Source organism: Scomber japonicus, chromosome 18 (genome assembly GCF_027409825.1).
Source record: "Scomber japonicus isolate fScoJap1 chromosome 18, fScoJap1.pri, whole genome shotgun sequence".
Classification (NCBI taxonomy): domain Eukaryota; kingdom Metazoa; phylum Chordata; class Actinopteri; order Scombriformes; family Scombridae; genus Scomber; species Scomber japonicus.
This window is the reverse complement of record NC_070595.1, coordinates 17126178-17143181: the sequence shown is the minus strand read 5'-3', so window position 1 is coordinate 17143181 and position 17004 is coordinate 17126178. Positions and strand designations below refer to the sequence as shown.

Sequence of the window (17004 nt, the reverse complement as noted above, 5' to 3'; positions counted from 1 at the left end):
AATTAGATGCTGAAAAATGTCTTTTTTTTATATATTTTGTTGGCATAGACGCCTTTATTAAGCAGTAGACAGACAGGAAACATGGGAGAGAGAGAGGGGGGTGAGACATAGAGCAAAGGACCTCCGATCGGGATTCAAACCGAGGTCTGCTGCGTATGTGGCATGTGCTCTAACCACTTGACCACCTGCACATCCCGAAAAATGTCTTTCTAAAGTAAAGAGATCCATGATTAACTTAACGAGAGGCAGTCAAGGGATGTGGAGGGAATATTACAGTCTGTAGTAGATGATGTTACACTGTCAGCTACAACAGAAGATACTGGACCTGCTGAAACACCCTGAGGCAGCAAAATCATAAAATCCCCCCCAAATCCCCTCCTCTTAGTGAATTTACTGCCACAATGATAATATATTAAACAAAAAATTAACTTTTCATTAAGTTTGCTTTAGTCGATTTTGTGTTTCATATTTACTCCGACTTCAAATTCATTCTCATTAAAACGTTACAATTAAAACGATATAACTCAAACATGTGTTTCTTCCCTTTGTGAAGAAAAGCAGACTGTTTGTTCATGACTCATAGAACTGGTCTGGAAACACTTGATAATTCTGTTTGTACTTAAGAGAAAATACTAAATATGTGATGAAACTTGAATGAATGCCACAAATGTTCTTTTTAAATCCCTCAAATGTGCCTCTTTTATTATTAATCTGTTTGTTAGAGTTGTTCTTACATGAGTCCCAATGTCCAGCTAAAAGACACAACTATAGTGAGCACTGATGTTTTATCCCTAAAATAACACTATTCTTATTTACCTTGACTTGACTCTATGCTTTTAAGACCTCAACTTTAACATTTGAGACATTTGAGATTTCTACAACACGTGTCCAAGACTCAATTCATATGTTAATGTTTAGATGATGGAGAAAATGATAAAGAAGACCTTTAAAACTTCCTTAGACGTGGTTTAATGGGCAGTAAGTATCTGAGACTCTGGTTAAAAGCCAACTGAAGCGGCGCGCAGGTGGTCGAGTGGTTAGAGTGCATGCCACATACGCAGCCGACCCCGGTTCGAATCCCAGCCAGAGGTCCTTTGCTGCATATCACACCCCCTCTCTCTCCCATGTCTACTGTAGAATAAAGGCATCTATGCCAAAAAAATCTTAAAAAAAAAAAAAAAGCCGACTGAAGCAGGCTTTAACCTTCCTGACGTCCTCCCGGGTCAAATTGACCCCGTCACTTCCTTCCTTCTGTCCTTCCTTCTCTCTTTCTTTCCTCCCCATTACCTTCCTTCTTTCCTTCCTTCAGCTTTTTTTTCTCTCTCCCTCCTTCCTTCTTTCCTCCGTCCCTCCTTCCCTCCTTCCTTCCTTATTTCCTTCCTTCCTTCCTTCCTTCCTTCCTCCCTCCCTCCCTCCTTTCCTTCCTTCCTTCCTCCTTTCCTTCCTTATTCCTTCCTAGCTCCCTCCTTTCTTTCTTTCCTTCCTTCCCTCCTTCCTTCCTCCTTTCCTTCCTTATTCCTTCCTTCCTTCCTCCTTTCCTTCCTTATTCCTTCCTTCCTCCCTCCTTTCCTTCCTTCCTCCTTTCCTTCCTTGACTGGAGGACAACAGGAGGATTAAACTACACAGCAGCCACATATCAAGAGGTCATCGCCTCTCACGTGCAGAACATTAACTCCTCTGCAGTGCGTGCACGCTATATGTGTTTAGCTGCGGCAGCTCAAACAGATTTCTCTTCAGGCTGCTCTTGCATACCGATCCCAACAGGAGATCTGCTGACAGATCACAGCGGGAAGCACTGAGATGAAGTGTCGATGCTGCTGTAAGATCCTGTGTCAAAATCCTCTGTTTGGATCTGAGGGAGCAGGCGAGCCAAAGAGGGGATTGGTGGAGGAGTTGCAGTGCATATGCAGTTATTCCCACCACTGCTCATGCAGGGGGGTCCTTCACTGTAATCCCCCTGCCTCTAGAGACTGTGTACGCAAAGAAAGCTGACAGGAATCACTGTGCAAACACACACACGCACACACACACATACTTAAGTATGCATGCAAGCCAATGCAAAAAAAAAAAAATACAAATCTATGCGTTACACTTTTTCACAGCGCTCTACTTTATTCATTGTTCTGTCTCTGTGTATAAAAGAGGGGGAGTGTCAGTGTTTCCAAAAAGACATTAAGATTTTTTTTTTTTTTTTTTTTTTCAGAGCAGATCTCTCAAGCAAAGCCGAGCAGGTTTTAAAAGGAAGAGTCAAACTTCTGCAGCCTTCGGTTTACTGTACTGTTTGAGGCTGACATAAAGCGATAGACTTACCGTACCTGAGTTCCTCTCAAGGGTCCAAAAAGAAAAGACAAAAACAACTCTACTGACTTTCACCCACTCTTTCATGTCTTTTAAACATGTTTGATAAGATGTAGCATGTGAGACCCAAGGCGCTGAATGTCCTTGTGAAGTTGTGTTATTTGGGTATGAAACCAGACTAGCAATGATGAGTGAGGACTTCCCCTGTGGCGGTATCGGAAGCTAAACTCGGGCGTGAGAAGAGAAGGTTGGCATGAGTAAGACAGGGAGAGGATGAGGTGAGGAGAGGTGAGAGGGAATGCTGAAAGAGGCTCAGGCGGTTAGGGGAGTGGAGGGGAAAAGAGAGAGAGAGAGAGAGGTGTGACTTCTTCAGTGCTCACCCGTGACAGTGAGGTGCCTTTTGTGTGTGTGTGTGTGTGAATGTGTGTGCGCATACAAGCAGTGATGATGGAGGTATGTGTGTGTGTGTGTGCGTGTGTGTGTGTGTGTGTGTGCTGAGCTCAGCTAATGCCATGCTGCCATCTCCAGTGGGGCATCAGAAACCTACACTGGCAGAGAATCAACTGCAGGTCAGACCGCTGCCTGGCACTCACCCTCTCTCTCCCCCTCTCTCTCTCTCTCTCTCTCCCTCTCTCCCTCTCTCTCTCTCTCTCTCTCTCTCAGTGAGCTGGCCAAGGTGGCGGGAGTGCAGCCGCTCTGCCAGAATACCAAAAAGAGCTGGAGAGTGGTGGAGGTGGTCTGCGCAACTGTGATATCCAGCGGGGAAAGTGTGAATGACGAAGAAGACATAGCACAGATAGGAGATTGTGTAATGTGTCGCAGCGTCCTTGTGATGCTATATAGAGCTTGTTAACACATAGGAAAATTATCATAGAATTAGTGTGACAATGTAGGTATGTATAGGTACAGCTAAAGAAATAAAAAGTCACAATGCATTGAAGAGTGAAGTTTCTCACCCTGCCGAAAAAAGACGCGAGGTGACGAGGAAAAGTGAGAAAATTGAGGCCTGAGTCGGAGACACAGAGAGGAGGAGAAGAAGAGGAAATAGAGGGGAAGTGGGAGAGACGCCAGAGTGTTTAAGTGAGCAGGGGCATCCATATTCAGGCGCAGGGCTCAGGGGCACGGTTGGCACACAGAACGAGAAGGTCGCCAGAAGACGAGCTGGCATGTCGGGGAAAAATAACGGGCCGACGCGGCAGCCAGAGTCAACATCTCTCTCTTCCTGTCTGTCACTCTTCTGGCCTCGTCTTTCACACATTCAACTTTGGAAAAAATCCCTCCACTAACCGCAGACTACAACCACCCACAGACCAGACTCACATTCATTTTCCCAAACCCTCAAAAGCTATTGATGGGAAAGGCCAATTAGCTCATAAGCCGTTTACTGACAAGGCCTCAATCTGAGTCTATTTATCTTACTAGTATCACAGGTTGTACATATATATTTAAAGCTATATTCCCCGAATGCACTGATTGGAATGAACTCACATAAATCAACCAGACGGAGAGACCTATAAACAGTCTTTCAGAGAATACGATCTAATCTCTCCTGAAAGATTGAGCTCTATAAGCTAGTGTCAGCACAAACATGTCTATTGACATTCTTTCTACCAATGTCAATACAATCTGATTATGTAAAGACTGACCAATGGCTTCTACTCTATTAGCATTGCTCCATTCACCCACACAGAATGCCTGATCACCTCCATCAGTTACTGAGGGCAACAGACTCTGACAAGCTCACACCCCGAGCTTCAATTAACTGAAACCAAAAAAGAAAAAAAGGCACAGATTCTCCAGCTCTAAAGTATAGTAGTAGTAGTATTAGCCCACACCAAAAAACCCTGCTGCAACTAGACTCTCCGGCCAACTCATATGCACATAAGCTCACTTAGCCTTTGGCTACAACACAACAAAACCACTGTCTGTAGGGGAGACTTAACAAGGAGACTATTTGAATACAAAACAGCTTGCGGCAGAGGATGAGAACTTTCCATCTCTCCTCTCCGAGCTGTCAGAACAGGAGTCTGCAGGGGGGCAGCTGTTTTCTCTGGCACTGGGAGGAGGAGGAGGAAGAGGAGGAGGAGGAGGTGGGTGGAGGTGTGTGGGGGCGAGGGGGGGGGTGTAAAGAGACAAGTTACAACCCACCCAACAGCCTCAGAGGAGAGAACCAGCACATTAAGCTAGGGAGAGAAATGATGTGGCCAAGCTGAGTATGGGAGTACGCTGTGGGTGGTGGTGGTGGTGGTGGGGATGGTGGTGGTGGTGGGCTGCCACTGCTGCCACTGCTGCCTGAATCTATCTCCATTAGCAAGTACGGACCATCAGAGGATCCAGACGCAGACACATACTCTCTAGTGGGGGGCTCAAGGGCTGACTGATGCGGATGGGGTGCTTCATCAGATAACGTCAAGCTTTCCAGTCAAAATGTGCCATCGTAGAGCAGCCTTCAAATCTCGTACTGTATTTATATCTCCTCCTTTAAGTACTGCGGGTATACTTTAATTTATTATATGCACACGTCAGTCCTTCACACCTCGACACAAATCAAATTTTATACCTGCTCAGAGCCTGGATTAAATTAAACAGTGAGTAAACGGCCTATGCCTTTACATTAAATACAGAAACTGGCTTGTAAAGTGAGTTTTCCTCAGATAATTCAGACTAACACCTCAAAAAAAAAAAGTCAGCTCTGTAGGTGTTTCTATAAGATAGATTTGGATGATAGCGACATTGCTCTACTATGTTTGAAATATTATGCTTACCTTAGCTGCAAAAATGTTCTTTCTGTACTCATTATCCACTCCTACTTCTTCATAACTAGTCGGGCTTAAAGTTCTCAGACTTAATATGCATTATATTAAAGAATATTCGCCAGTGTATAAGAGGACCAAGCAGTGACCTGCCACATAACAGTCCACAGCCACCCAGCTTTCTTAATTAAGGCACTTTGTTTTTATTTGCCCTTTTTTCCTAGAGGCCTGGATTAAATTGGATTCTAAATGATCCAGAACCGATAGAGCAATCTTTACTGCCATATTCTTAGACGGAGAGCTCACTAAACTGTCACAAATATGCTGGCAGTCGGGTAATTTTCTTCTGTGACAGGGCGAGCGAAGTGGAGGGCTCAGGTCTCCCCAAGGGGATAGTGGGAAGATTGGAGGAGGGCATATGGCAAGAATGGGATAGGGGGTGTGCACCATAGAGCACACCATTTATAGCTGAAAGCCCCTTGAGTCACAAAAAGAGAGGAGGAAAATGAGATACTCTTCACTTCACTCGGTATTCCCCACATTCAGACTTTTTTGTGGAGTCATTTAGGGGAGGCAATGCTCACACAAAATGGCTTCGCAGTGAAGTCAAACACCTTAAATGTCCGTTTATTTCTCTATACCGCACAGGCAAATCCTCTCTCCCCATTACCACATAACCACCAGCGTACAGTATAATAGCCAGGAGAGAAAGCTTTAAGGACAATAACCGCGGCGAGGCTTTCGTTTTTCATGAGTCTGCCGCTGAGAATGAAGAGGTGATATTGCAACGCTGCCGGACAGAAGTGGAATAAAAAAAAAAAAAGGAGATAAAACTTAAATGAAGTTGATGTTGTGAATGTGAAAAAAAAGATATAGGGGTATATAGAGGTCTAAGAGAGCAAATGAGTTAAAGTACACATGAAAGAGGGGGGGGGGGGGGGGGGGGGGCGGTGTCAAGTTCACATGAGGAAATGTTTCTCAGCAGGAAAAAATGATTTCCCTTTCTACAAAACTTCCACCGCAGGGGGTTGTACACAGTTTGACTGCATACGCCTTCGATTCGAACACACTTCCGCCTCCCACCTCTCCTCTCCTTACCTCACTCCCCCCTCCACACAACCTCCCTCCTCCACGCTTCCTGTACGTATGCTGCAGGGTACCAAGAGGTGGGAGGGGGGGAGAGAGCGAAGGGGAGGGGAAGGGAGGCAGCCAGAAAGCCTGATAACCAGGAAGCGGTCACATCTGGCCCTCGCTAATTCAATTCCACACAAGTTTGCTTTTCCTCCCCATAACATAACCTAATTAAAAAAAGCAGGAATTGGAGGCGCATTCATTTCCAATTCATCAACGGGGAGAGAGGTTGACGAAGACTTCTAAAAAGGTTGGGTCTTTTTTAATTAAAATCAAAATTGCCCCGCGCTACTTTGAATTATATATTTACTAGAAATGAATCCAACCAGCAGTGATTACACAAGCCCATATGGCTATCAATACTCTCACATTATTAGACACACTACCCCCCCCCCCCCCCACCTACCCACATTTACAAATTTCAGAACCCCTAAGACACAGGTGTGGTAGAAGTTTTTAATTTTCAACCTCTCAAACTTTGAGAAACCCCTTAATTTTGCTGCTGAACACAGATCCATGCACAGGTTAGGCATGAATAGCTTCTCAGTTATTACCAGTGACATATTTCCAATGACAAGCTGGGAAAATTATAAAAGTGGCGGAGGGTTAGAGAGAATGGAAATGAGGATGATCTGCTTCAGAGTACCAACGTTAGCATGCAGCTGGAATTGTTTAGGAGTCTCGTAGCTTTGACTTACCCATCGCTTTGGTCTCTTCTCCCTTTGCATTGAGGATAGAGAACTTAAACTTGGCACGCACTTCGCTTTTTGGACAGCTGACCAGGAGAAGGTAAAGTGATAAGTAGTCCTTACTCTCCTCATCTAGACCTTTAGGGTTCACACGCAAACACCTGGAGGTAGAAGAAAGAAAGGAAGATTGATAAGATCGCCTGTGAAATAATGTGAAGCTTCAATCTCTAGAGGAGCATTTTTTCTTCATGACTGTCAGCAGTAATATTATTCTTTAACAAATGTGGTTCAGACCTATTCTCTAAAGACTAATGAGAAGCGTTCAGATGGGGAATAAAGCAAATTTTCAGTTTGACCCCTGAATTTTTCTTTGTGCAGTCCGTGTTTATTACTATTTCCCAGTTGGAAATTTCAACTGGAAGTCAAACTTGGAAAGTGGGATGAATCTCACCAGCCCCTGACCTCAAAATCCAGGATGGTATCTCTGTGCATCAACATGTGTGAGTTATAGTTATATCCTGTTCATTAGCACTTTTTGTCTTATTTGTCTCTTTAACCCTCCTGTTGTCCTCGGGTCAAGGAAGTAAGGGAGGGAGGAAGAAGGAAGGAAGGAAGGAAGGAATGAAGGAAGGAAGGAAAGGAGGGAGGAAGGAGGGAGAGAGAGAGAAAGGAAGGAAGGAAGGAACAAGGAAGGAAAGGAGGGAGGAAGGAAGGGAGGAAAGGAAAGGAAAGGAAAGAAGGAAGGAGGAAGGAAGGAAGGGAGGTAGGAAGGAAGGGAGGAAGGAAGGAAGGAAGGGAGGAAGGAAGGAAGGAAGGAAGGAAGGAAGGAAAGGAGAGAAGGGAAGAAAGAAGGAACAGTCAAAACAGACAGAGTCCATTTGACCCGGGAGGACGATACGTACACATGTTGCTATGGTGATTATATGTGAAAAATACAGCAAATTGTGTTTTTATCAACTGGTATTGCTAACAATGGCTACAACTGGTTTTCTGACTTCTTGAAGTGGAAAGATTGAAACTCGGATATGACGTTATTCCCAGCTCCAACTTCCAATTTCCGAGGTAAATGGAACGCAGCATGACAACAACACATCTACTGTACAGATGATATCCAACCTGAATCTGTGTGTGTTCAGGTTCACTCAGATATTCTTTACAATTTATTTTCTCTGTTATTTCCTTCTTATTCATGTCTCTGTATGTATGTGTTGAAGTACATTCATAAAGCACCAGGATATGCATAAATTATTCACTCACTGTCAAATGAGGTCTTTCCATTGGTTTTGTATATCAACACGCTGCATCTAAAAATGTTCCATGCATTTCATTAAAATGCAGATTTCATGATATGACAACATTTATCATGATACAACCCTTAAAAATGCTATTTATTTAAAAGCAGGAATCAAAACCATGAACTATTCATTCACTCAACATCACTCAGTTATTTTTATAGACAGCTGAGATGAAGCATGGTGAACCAAAGAGAGTCTGAGCATATAAAGCACACACACACACACACACACACACACACACACACAGACACACACACACAGCAACGTAAAATGTGCGTATATGTCAATGTTGGAGAGCAATAAACTAGCGAGAGGCTGAAATGCCAGAAGCAAAACACTTGACAGTCCATGTGTATGCAGGAAAATAAGAAAATGTTGCTTCTTAAGCAACAGAAAGTATCCCAATATGAGTATCAATATGATATTATAGCCGAGTACATATCACAACAGGGATTATCTGACCTGCCTTTATATCTGACTACACATTTCTAGCTGACATTCCTAAACTTAACCATAAAAGAAGAATCTACAGTACAGTATATCTGATGCTCCACTTTCTTTAAAACTTAAAAATGTATCAGGTACATGAACAACACATTTTAACCAGGCTACTAGGCTAAGATTTGCTGTGTTCAGCACATCAAATGCAAAGGTTGAGTCTTTCTTTTTTGTCTACAAAGAGCATTTTTCCACAAAAGAATCATAGCTTTATAAAAAAAATATAAAAAAATAAAAAGAAGTACTTGTAACACATGGTTTGTTTGGCTGCACTGTTTGAGAAGAGCAACGTGGACCCTGGCCATATGGACTCTTACTTTAGCATCTGAAGCATCTAAGCAGAGGGGGGATTATGTAAAAACCATTTGAGACGTAGAAACTTTTACAAGCATGAGAAGGCCAAAAAAAAACAACAAACAAACAAGAAAAATAGTAAACGTGTGGAGTTCTCTAAGCTGAGTACTAACCAGAGTCACTATGATACCAGTTTAACCCTCCTGTTGTCCTAGAGTCAAGGAAGGAAAGGAGGAAGAAGGAAGGAACGGAGGGAGGAAGGAAGGAAGGAAGGAAAGGAGGGAATGAACGAAGGAAGGAAGGAAGGAAGGAAGGAAGGAAGGAAAAAGGAAGGAGGGAGGAAGGGAGGAAGGAAGGGAGGAAGGAAGGGAGGAAGGAAGGAAGAAAGAAAGGAGGGAGGAAGGAAGGAAGAAGGAAGGAAAGGAGGATGGAAGGAAGGAGGAAAGGAAGGAGGAAAGGAGGGAGGAAGGAAGGAATGAATAAAGGAAAGAAGGAAAAAGGAAGGAAGGAAGGGAGGAAGAAATAAAGGAAAGGAGGAGGGAAGGAAGGAAGGAAGGAAAGGAGAGAGGGAGGAAGGAAAGGGGGAAGGAAGGAAGAAGGAAGGAAAGGAGGAAGCAAAGGAGGAAGAAGGAAGGAAAGAAGGAGGGAGGGGGGGATGGAGGGAAGGAGAGAAGGAAGTAAGGGGAGAAGGAAAGAAGGAGTGAGGGAAGGAAAGGAGGAGTGAGGGGGAAGGAAGGGCAGAAGGAAGGAAGAAAGGGTTATTTTGACCTCGGGAGGATGATATGAGGGTTAATCTAATAATCAATGTAAACATAAAGTGAGTGAAGTGAACAAACACAGATGTTTTAGCTGCAGCAGTGATACAGATTTGACTTGTTGGTAACCTACCCTACATTCTGACAGGCTCTTATCAATTCATCAATACAAGTCTTTTCATTACTTTGTAGTATATTCAATTTGCAGCCTCTTCTTCTGGCTGACCTGCTGTGGGTTGTGGCTCCCGGTGCTTTAAGAATAAGAAACGATGAGAGCTTCAGAGTGAGATACGATACACACACACACACACACAGGCTGCAGAATTGAACAGTCAGAATTGTTCAATCAGAAAAGATACACACACACAAAAAAAAAATCAGGCAGCCACTTAAAGGAGAGAGTGGATTAATGGCAAAATGTCTAACAACAACATAGGTTCCTGTGGTTTTTAAAAGAAGAGCCCAGTTTTTCCCTCTGAACCGGTACATATCCATTTGTTTCTAAATTAAGCCGATAACTTGGCCATCGCAGACTCACTGTTGTGTGTTATTTCACCCAAGGCCACAGTCTTTACTTCCAGCCCCCTCAAATTGTCTGTGACCACGTTGTCGTGTGATACTGAATATGTTTCACTGCTCCTGTGAACATGAGACAGCTGCGTGTTGTTTTAAACCATACTCACTATCAAAGCCTGGCAATCTTAAGTGTAGCATACAGAGTATAGCCTGAGAGAAACAGGATTGACTTAAATTTGCTTTGTTTTGTTCTGCTTCTTTTTTTTTTTTCTTTTTTTTTTACAATTGCAGCCAAGAAATGTACTGGCAGGACATTTTATCACTGGAAAATAAACTTGTCACTTCTGCCCAGTGGATGAACTAAACGTTGACACTATTTCAGAACATAACATTGGCATTTCTATACTTCAATTTCCTGCCATTTATTGGCTGACACACTGTATACGCCAGCCATTAATTTTGTGTGGTTTATTTGGGTCACCCTGGCTGATTTATTGGTCTGGCTCTAACATACAGTATATAGACTGAAACGCCTGATGACTGTTCATGTAAATCTAGTGAGTCATAAACAAAAGTTCTCATCAATCCAGCTAATTATCCATCCGCCAGTCCATCAGAGTCCAGGTCGCAGTGGAGCCCAAAAAACCATCTACCCAACCACAGATCCTTCAGTGGGATCCTGGAGCTTTCTCAGACCAGGTAACATATGTAATCCTTCCAGCATGTTCTAGGTCTCCATCAGGGCCCTGTTTCGAATAGCTCCTGCTGATTCTGAGCTTTGACCTCCCTACAACGTACCAGTGTAATATCCCAATACAGGAGCACATGCTAAACTCCTCTTCTTTAAAGGGCAATTTAAGGTTTTTCACCCTGGACCTTGTCTTGCCATCTTTTTGAGTTTAAGTGACTAATTGGCTCTATAATTTTAGAGCAAGAGCACTGCAGCTGGCAGCTCTGAAACAGGCTCCAATGTAACCCAATGGGGCAATAGCATTCTGTTTTTTTGTGGCACTGACAGGCTCAGAGTATTATTATTATTATAAGTGTCTTGTGCAACATTATGGAAAGGACCCTATAGAGAAATAAAACTTAAATATTTCTTGATCCAGTCTGTTTGTTATTGTGTCTGAGCAGGTTTTGAGAGAGTCTTTTACTTAGTGTTGTCTAAAAGATTTGAAAAGTCTTGACTGAATATTCCTGTTAGTCTACAGGCTTCTTCCCCAACCCTTAATAACCTCTAGTCATACAGAAGAAGTGTGTCAACCAACATAGTCAATAATCTTACAGTCTTTAGCATCTATCCATTCATTTCCCACCTCTTATTTGGGTTTAAATTGCAGTGACAGCAGATTAAGTAAAGGAGCCTGTACGTGCTCCAGCTCCAGGGACCAAAAGGCGATTCAGAGTCCAGATAAAGTAAGTAATCGCTCCTTCACGTTATAGTCTTCTCTCAGTTGGATGTGTCTGAAATACCTCCACAGAGAGGAGTCCAGGAGCAGTAATTGTTCTAGTCTAATCTACTGTAATCCAGAGGAAACTGAGCTATATATATTGTTTCAGGGAAAATCTCATCCATCGACAGCATTTTACCATGACAGAGATCATATCTTTAAAGCACATGAATGTTGATGAATATAATCCCTTTAATCTTCCAATCTCAAATAATTGAAATCCTTTAGTGTGAATTTAGAGGTAGGCTGAGAAAATGAACCCTAAACACACACACACACACACACACAAAAAAAAAAGATTGTTGCATTATCATTATCTGCAATGACCAGCGTCCACTAACCATTTGAGTTTGTCGTTGGCTCCCGAGGAGAAAGTGGAGCTTTTGATGACCTCGCCCATCTCCTCGCGACAGAAACTGAAGTTGTTGATGGTCCACATGTAGGAGAACTTCACCACTTTGATCTGCAGTAAGGAAAAGACACAGGAAGAAGACTGCAACCAGATCTCTCTTTATTTATATATTTATCTATTCTATATGGGTAAGTGGTGTTTGGTCAGCCTGGACTTCAAAACCGCACATCAAAAAGTGCCTTTCATCTTAATAAACACTGACAACAAACGAAAGGAAAGAAGAAAGGCTATTCTAAAAGCGGCAACAGAAAACACAAAACAATTTTGCAAAGACCTACAGGAGATGAAAAAAAAAAAAAAAAAAAAAACCCAGACATCTTCAATGACATACTTTATCTAGCCTGGTTCTTAACAGCAAAGTGATGTCTGAACTAGCAAAAGCATGTGCTGCAATGACTGAAACAAACACCTTTATTACAGTATGGCTAATCTTTAAAAGAAAGAAAACACAATATAATATGAAAACACCAACTTCAGTGAGAAATAAATTAAGGTTTTAATATTAAAGCAGTCAGGAAGCGCTGATATCAATTCATATTAATTCACTGACAAGAGCACGGCAAGTCACATGTGGTAAAATCATAGACTGTATAAAAGAAATGGACGTAACATCCGTGACGTCACCCATTGGTTTGTGGACGCGGAAGTAACTTAACTACATTCTATCAAAAGGCCAACAGGGGGCGAAAAGGACTTCTGTCTCATTACAAGTCAATGGAGAATTCACCAACTTCTCACTTGATTTCTAACCTCAGTAAACGTTTTCAAAATGTGTTTATGGTCTCAATCGCTAGTTTAAAGCCTTCTTCAATGCAGTATGATGTTCATTTGTGAAATTTTGGCCTCCCTGATTTTATATTTGACGATAAAGCAGGGTATGCATTAGGGCGTGGCTACGTCATGATTGACAGGTTGATTGCCCAATGTCCTCGAGATCCAGCCCTCGCAACCATAGCAACCTCCCCGCCCCGCCCATGGCCCCGCCTCATGCCCATATAAGTAGAATCTGTGTTTTTATTTTTCCCAGCATGCACCTGAAATTTTCAAGATGGCGCTGCCCAGATTCTAAACTATTGGCTTCCGAGAAGGAAGGTTTAAAGAAACCGGAGCTAAAACGGTCTGTTTGCTACAGAGGCTGAACTGAGTGACTGCATCAAGAGCCAGTATAAAATAAACAAGGAGTTTTTTTCTAATTGTAAATCATGCAAAGATATTCCAGTTGAGCCCCAGAATGAAAATACAGACATGTAAATATGCATGATACATCCCCCTTTTTAAGCAGCCAGTCACACACACACACGCACACACACACACACACACAAATAAGTCTTACATCTCTTCCTCACCTGAGTATAACACCAGCTTTCAGCAATGGGACCGCTGGACATTTCCGCCAGAGGATGGGGGCTTGGGACTCTGGACATTGCCAGCCTTGATGCAGTGAGGACCTCAGTGGGGCCTGAGCACCGGCTGGGGGTGGGGGGTGGGGTGAGGTGGGATGGGGTGTGAAAGAGGGGCGAGAAGCCGGCCACCTCTTAAACAACACCTCCTGTACACACAAAGAGCCGCACAGGGAAGAATCCACTACAACAGAACGTCCAGACTCCTAAATAGCTGCGAGCATCCTGTAGGGACACAGTTAAACACATGTTATAAAAACTTAAAACTAGTCGAAAACATTAGTATGAAAAGCTGTGACCTTGTGTGTGTGTGTGTGTGTGTGTGTGTGTGTGTGTGCTTGTCTGTGTCAGTGCGTGTCAAGGCAATTCCTAATTGAACGGTTAGCCTAATTGAGCGGTATTTCCCAGTAAGTAGGACGTAAGGGCTCTGAATTCATTTTGTTTTAAAAGAGGCTTCAGCATTCAAAGCACAGCAGCGGCGAGCGCTCTGCTTCACTGAGGGAAGCCTTCCTTTATCTGTGCGTGGTTTTGCTCTTTGTTTTTGCTTTTGAGAGAAGCGGAGAGTGCTGTGCCAGCCATCTGATTCCAGCCAGGCTTGCTACCCCGTCTACTGTGGCTCTAAGTGAAGGGCAAGACTTAAGACTTTCATCTCAAGCTGCCAGTCTGTATTCACACAAACACACACGCACACAAGGTCATACAGTACTTTCCAAAAAAAAAAAAAAAAAAAAAGGCAGTGCTGGGCTGGCTAAGAAAGGTCAAAGTTGTTTTGTTTTTTTCATTCTGATCTGAAGCCATTGAGATTTTCACTGCATTAGCAACGTCACATCTCACTTTCTGTTTGCTGCAAAGAGAAACTTCCTCATTATTTTTGTCTCATTTCTGTTCCTTTGCTACACCAGCAATCTCTTGGGATTGAAAAATCTTGTCGGGGGAGAAAAAAATAATAATGATAGAAAAAAAAAAAGAAGGGACACGCGACAGTTTGGTTTCAAAGCTTCATTTCTCTGCTGCCTAAATCTCTCATTTCCGTTAGTTTCATCCCCTGCTCCTCTGAAGTTCCTCTCCCCAGCTTTTTCATACCTAAGTCATCACAAGGTCTCAGGATGTGGCTTTTCTCACTCAACCTGCAACGTCCCCGCTCAACCTCCTTCCACTCCGCTGCTTAATTAGTGGCTGATTGAAAGAGAAGTTCGGGACCTGAGAAACACTCAACCGAGCATCAGACCACAAGTGCAGAGAGAGACAAAACGAGAAACCAGCGAAGGGGTAAAAAAAAAAAAGAAGCAGGGAGCGACCTCTGTCTTTCCCGCTTGTGGATTGGGAGACAGCAGAAAGTCGACACCCAGACCTCGACAGCTCCAGACCCAGACACGACTTAATTAATGTTTAGAGATAACGCCTGGATCAGATCTTCCTCAGTCCAGTGCCCCCCTTTTTTCTTCTTTTGTCCTATTTGTATCTGATGAAAAACACTAGTGGCATTTTTCGCTCAGTAAAACAATAAAATATTAATCACAAAAAAGTTGGGAGAACAAGGCGGCACTGATTTGCAATTTAAATTACCTGAGACTTCCTGGCAATTAATTTTAGGCTATATGAGTGAGTGAGGGAGTATAACGCACATTTTTCCTTTCCGCATGCATGTGTGTTTCTCTTGCATGTGTGTCATCATTCTGGATTTTTTCTCTCTTTTTTTTTAGTATTATTATTTCACCCCATATCTGAAGCAGAACTCACCTAGTGCTTTTTCTTATATCCTGTCCTTTAAAGAGCACTGTGAATGCCAAGTAATCACAGGGAATCAATTTAAGAAAACATGACAACACTGGCAGCACCGCTAACAGCCTCGCAGCTTTCTAAATAGACCCAGATGACACTTAACCAGAATAAAGCTAGGGATGTTTTTTTTTTTTTTCTTTTTTCATCCTTTTCATGACAAACATCAAGAGCAGAGCGGCGGGAGGAAAAAGCAGCAATAACAACTCTGCGAGATGGAGGAGATGTGTGCTAATCATAGGACTCCCTCAGAAGAAATGTCTTCAGACAGTTCATTTGTCATGGGAATCAGATGATGACAGCGAGAACGGGAAGGGGTGACTAATAGGTGATAATGCACAAGGCATAGAGAAAATAAATAATGCCACATTACAGTGTACGCCGGGCAGTGATTTACAAACACTTTGGTTCCCCCGGAGGCAATTAAAAGACAAAGTACGGAGGTGCTGCGCTTCAGATAAGGGGTTGAAGTGTTTGTTCCAGCTACCATCAGCACCTCGTCGTCGTCGTCGTCGTCGTCGTCGTCGTCGTAGGTGGGATAGAGAGTGGTGGAAATTAGGATGACGGCGAGAGTGCTTAGAGACAGCAAGCACAGAAAGGAAGCAAACAAGTTTACAGTCTGCACAGTATGTGACTTAATCTGTTCTCCTGCAAACACAAGAAGCACACAAAAAGCTTGTCATGCTGCAGACATGCATACAAAGGCCATGCAGTAAACACTACACCCTGAAGCCTATATTATGCTCTTCTTGTTGAGATACATTACATTGCATTTTTTATTTAACATCATATGCTTCACAAAGTCAGTTTCTTCTAAATGCTCCTCATTCAATTACAGTACATTCATTCAAGTGATCCTGACAGTGTAACAAAAAAAGAACAACTTATGCAACATTGTGATTTAGCCACATGATGTACAGCAGCATCAATTACAGGTTAAGTCCATAAAATGCCAGAAAATACAGTCCACAACACAAAACTGTTGAATTTACGATGATATAAAACACACACAAAAAAAGCATTAAATCTTTCATGTTTCAGAGGCCGGGGAACGAGAGGACGACTCGCCATTTCACTTGATAAACGAGGATTAAAGCAATCATCAAAATTGTTGGCGATTCATTTTGTGTCACTTGACTAATGGATCAATCGTAAAGAATCTAGATTTAAACACCGTGACAACACTGTGATGAAGTTTCACAGCATTAAACTCTCACTAGCAGCTGTTTTGGTTAAACGGAACCGTAACCTTCCTGTCGTCCTCCTGGGTCAAATTGTCCCCGTCTGTTTTGACTGTTCCTTCTTTCCTCCCTTCCTTCCTTCCTTCCTTCCTTCCATCTGTCCTTCCTCCCTCCCTCCTTTCTTTCCTCCATCCCTCTTTCTTCCTTTCTTCTGTCCTTCCTTCCTCCCTCCTTCCCTCCTTCCTTCCTTCCTTCTTCTTTCTTCTCCCACCTTCCTCCCTTCCTTCCTTCCTCTGTCCTTCTTTTCTTCCTTCCCCCTTCCTCTTTTCCTTTCTCCCTCCTACCTTCCTTCCTTCCTTCTTCCTCCCTTCCATACTTCCTTCCTCCTTCCTTCCTTCCTTCTTCCTCCCTTCCATACTTCCTTCTTCCTTCCTTCCTTCCTCCGTCCTTTCCTTCCTTCATCCTCCCTTCCATACTTCCTTACTTCTTCCTTCTTTCCTCCTTTCTCCTGTCCTTCCTCCTTTCCTTCCTTCTTCCTCCCTTCCTTCCTTC

The 17004-nt window shown here is 43.0% G+C and overlaps 1 protein-coding gene across 1 annotated transcript in view; it reads right to left on the bottom strand.

The window, feature by feature from the left end:
• The window catches only part of spop (speckle type BTB/POZ protein), a 55224-nt gene extending 41708 nt beyond the window's left edge, over positions 1–13516 (bottom strand). The window contains exons 1-3 of the mRNA XM_053338822.1: positions 13439–13516; positions 12022–12143; positions 6881–7032 (exon numbers count right to left, since the gene is read on the bottom strand). Coding sequence (XP_053194797.1) covers positions 6881–7032; positions 12022–12143; positions 13439–13516 — 352 coding nt within the window. The remainder of the gene's footprint in view (positions 1–6880; positions 7033–12021; positions 12144–13438) is intronic.
• Between the last annotated feature and the right edge of the window lie 3488 nt (positions 13517–17004).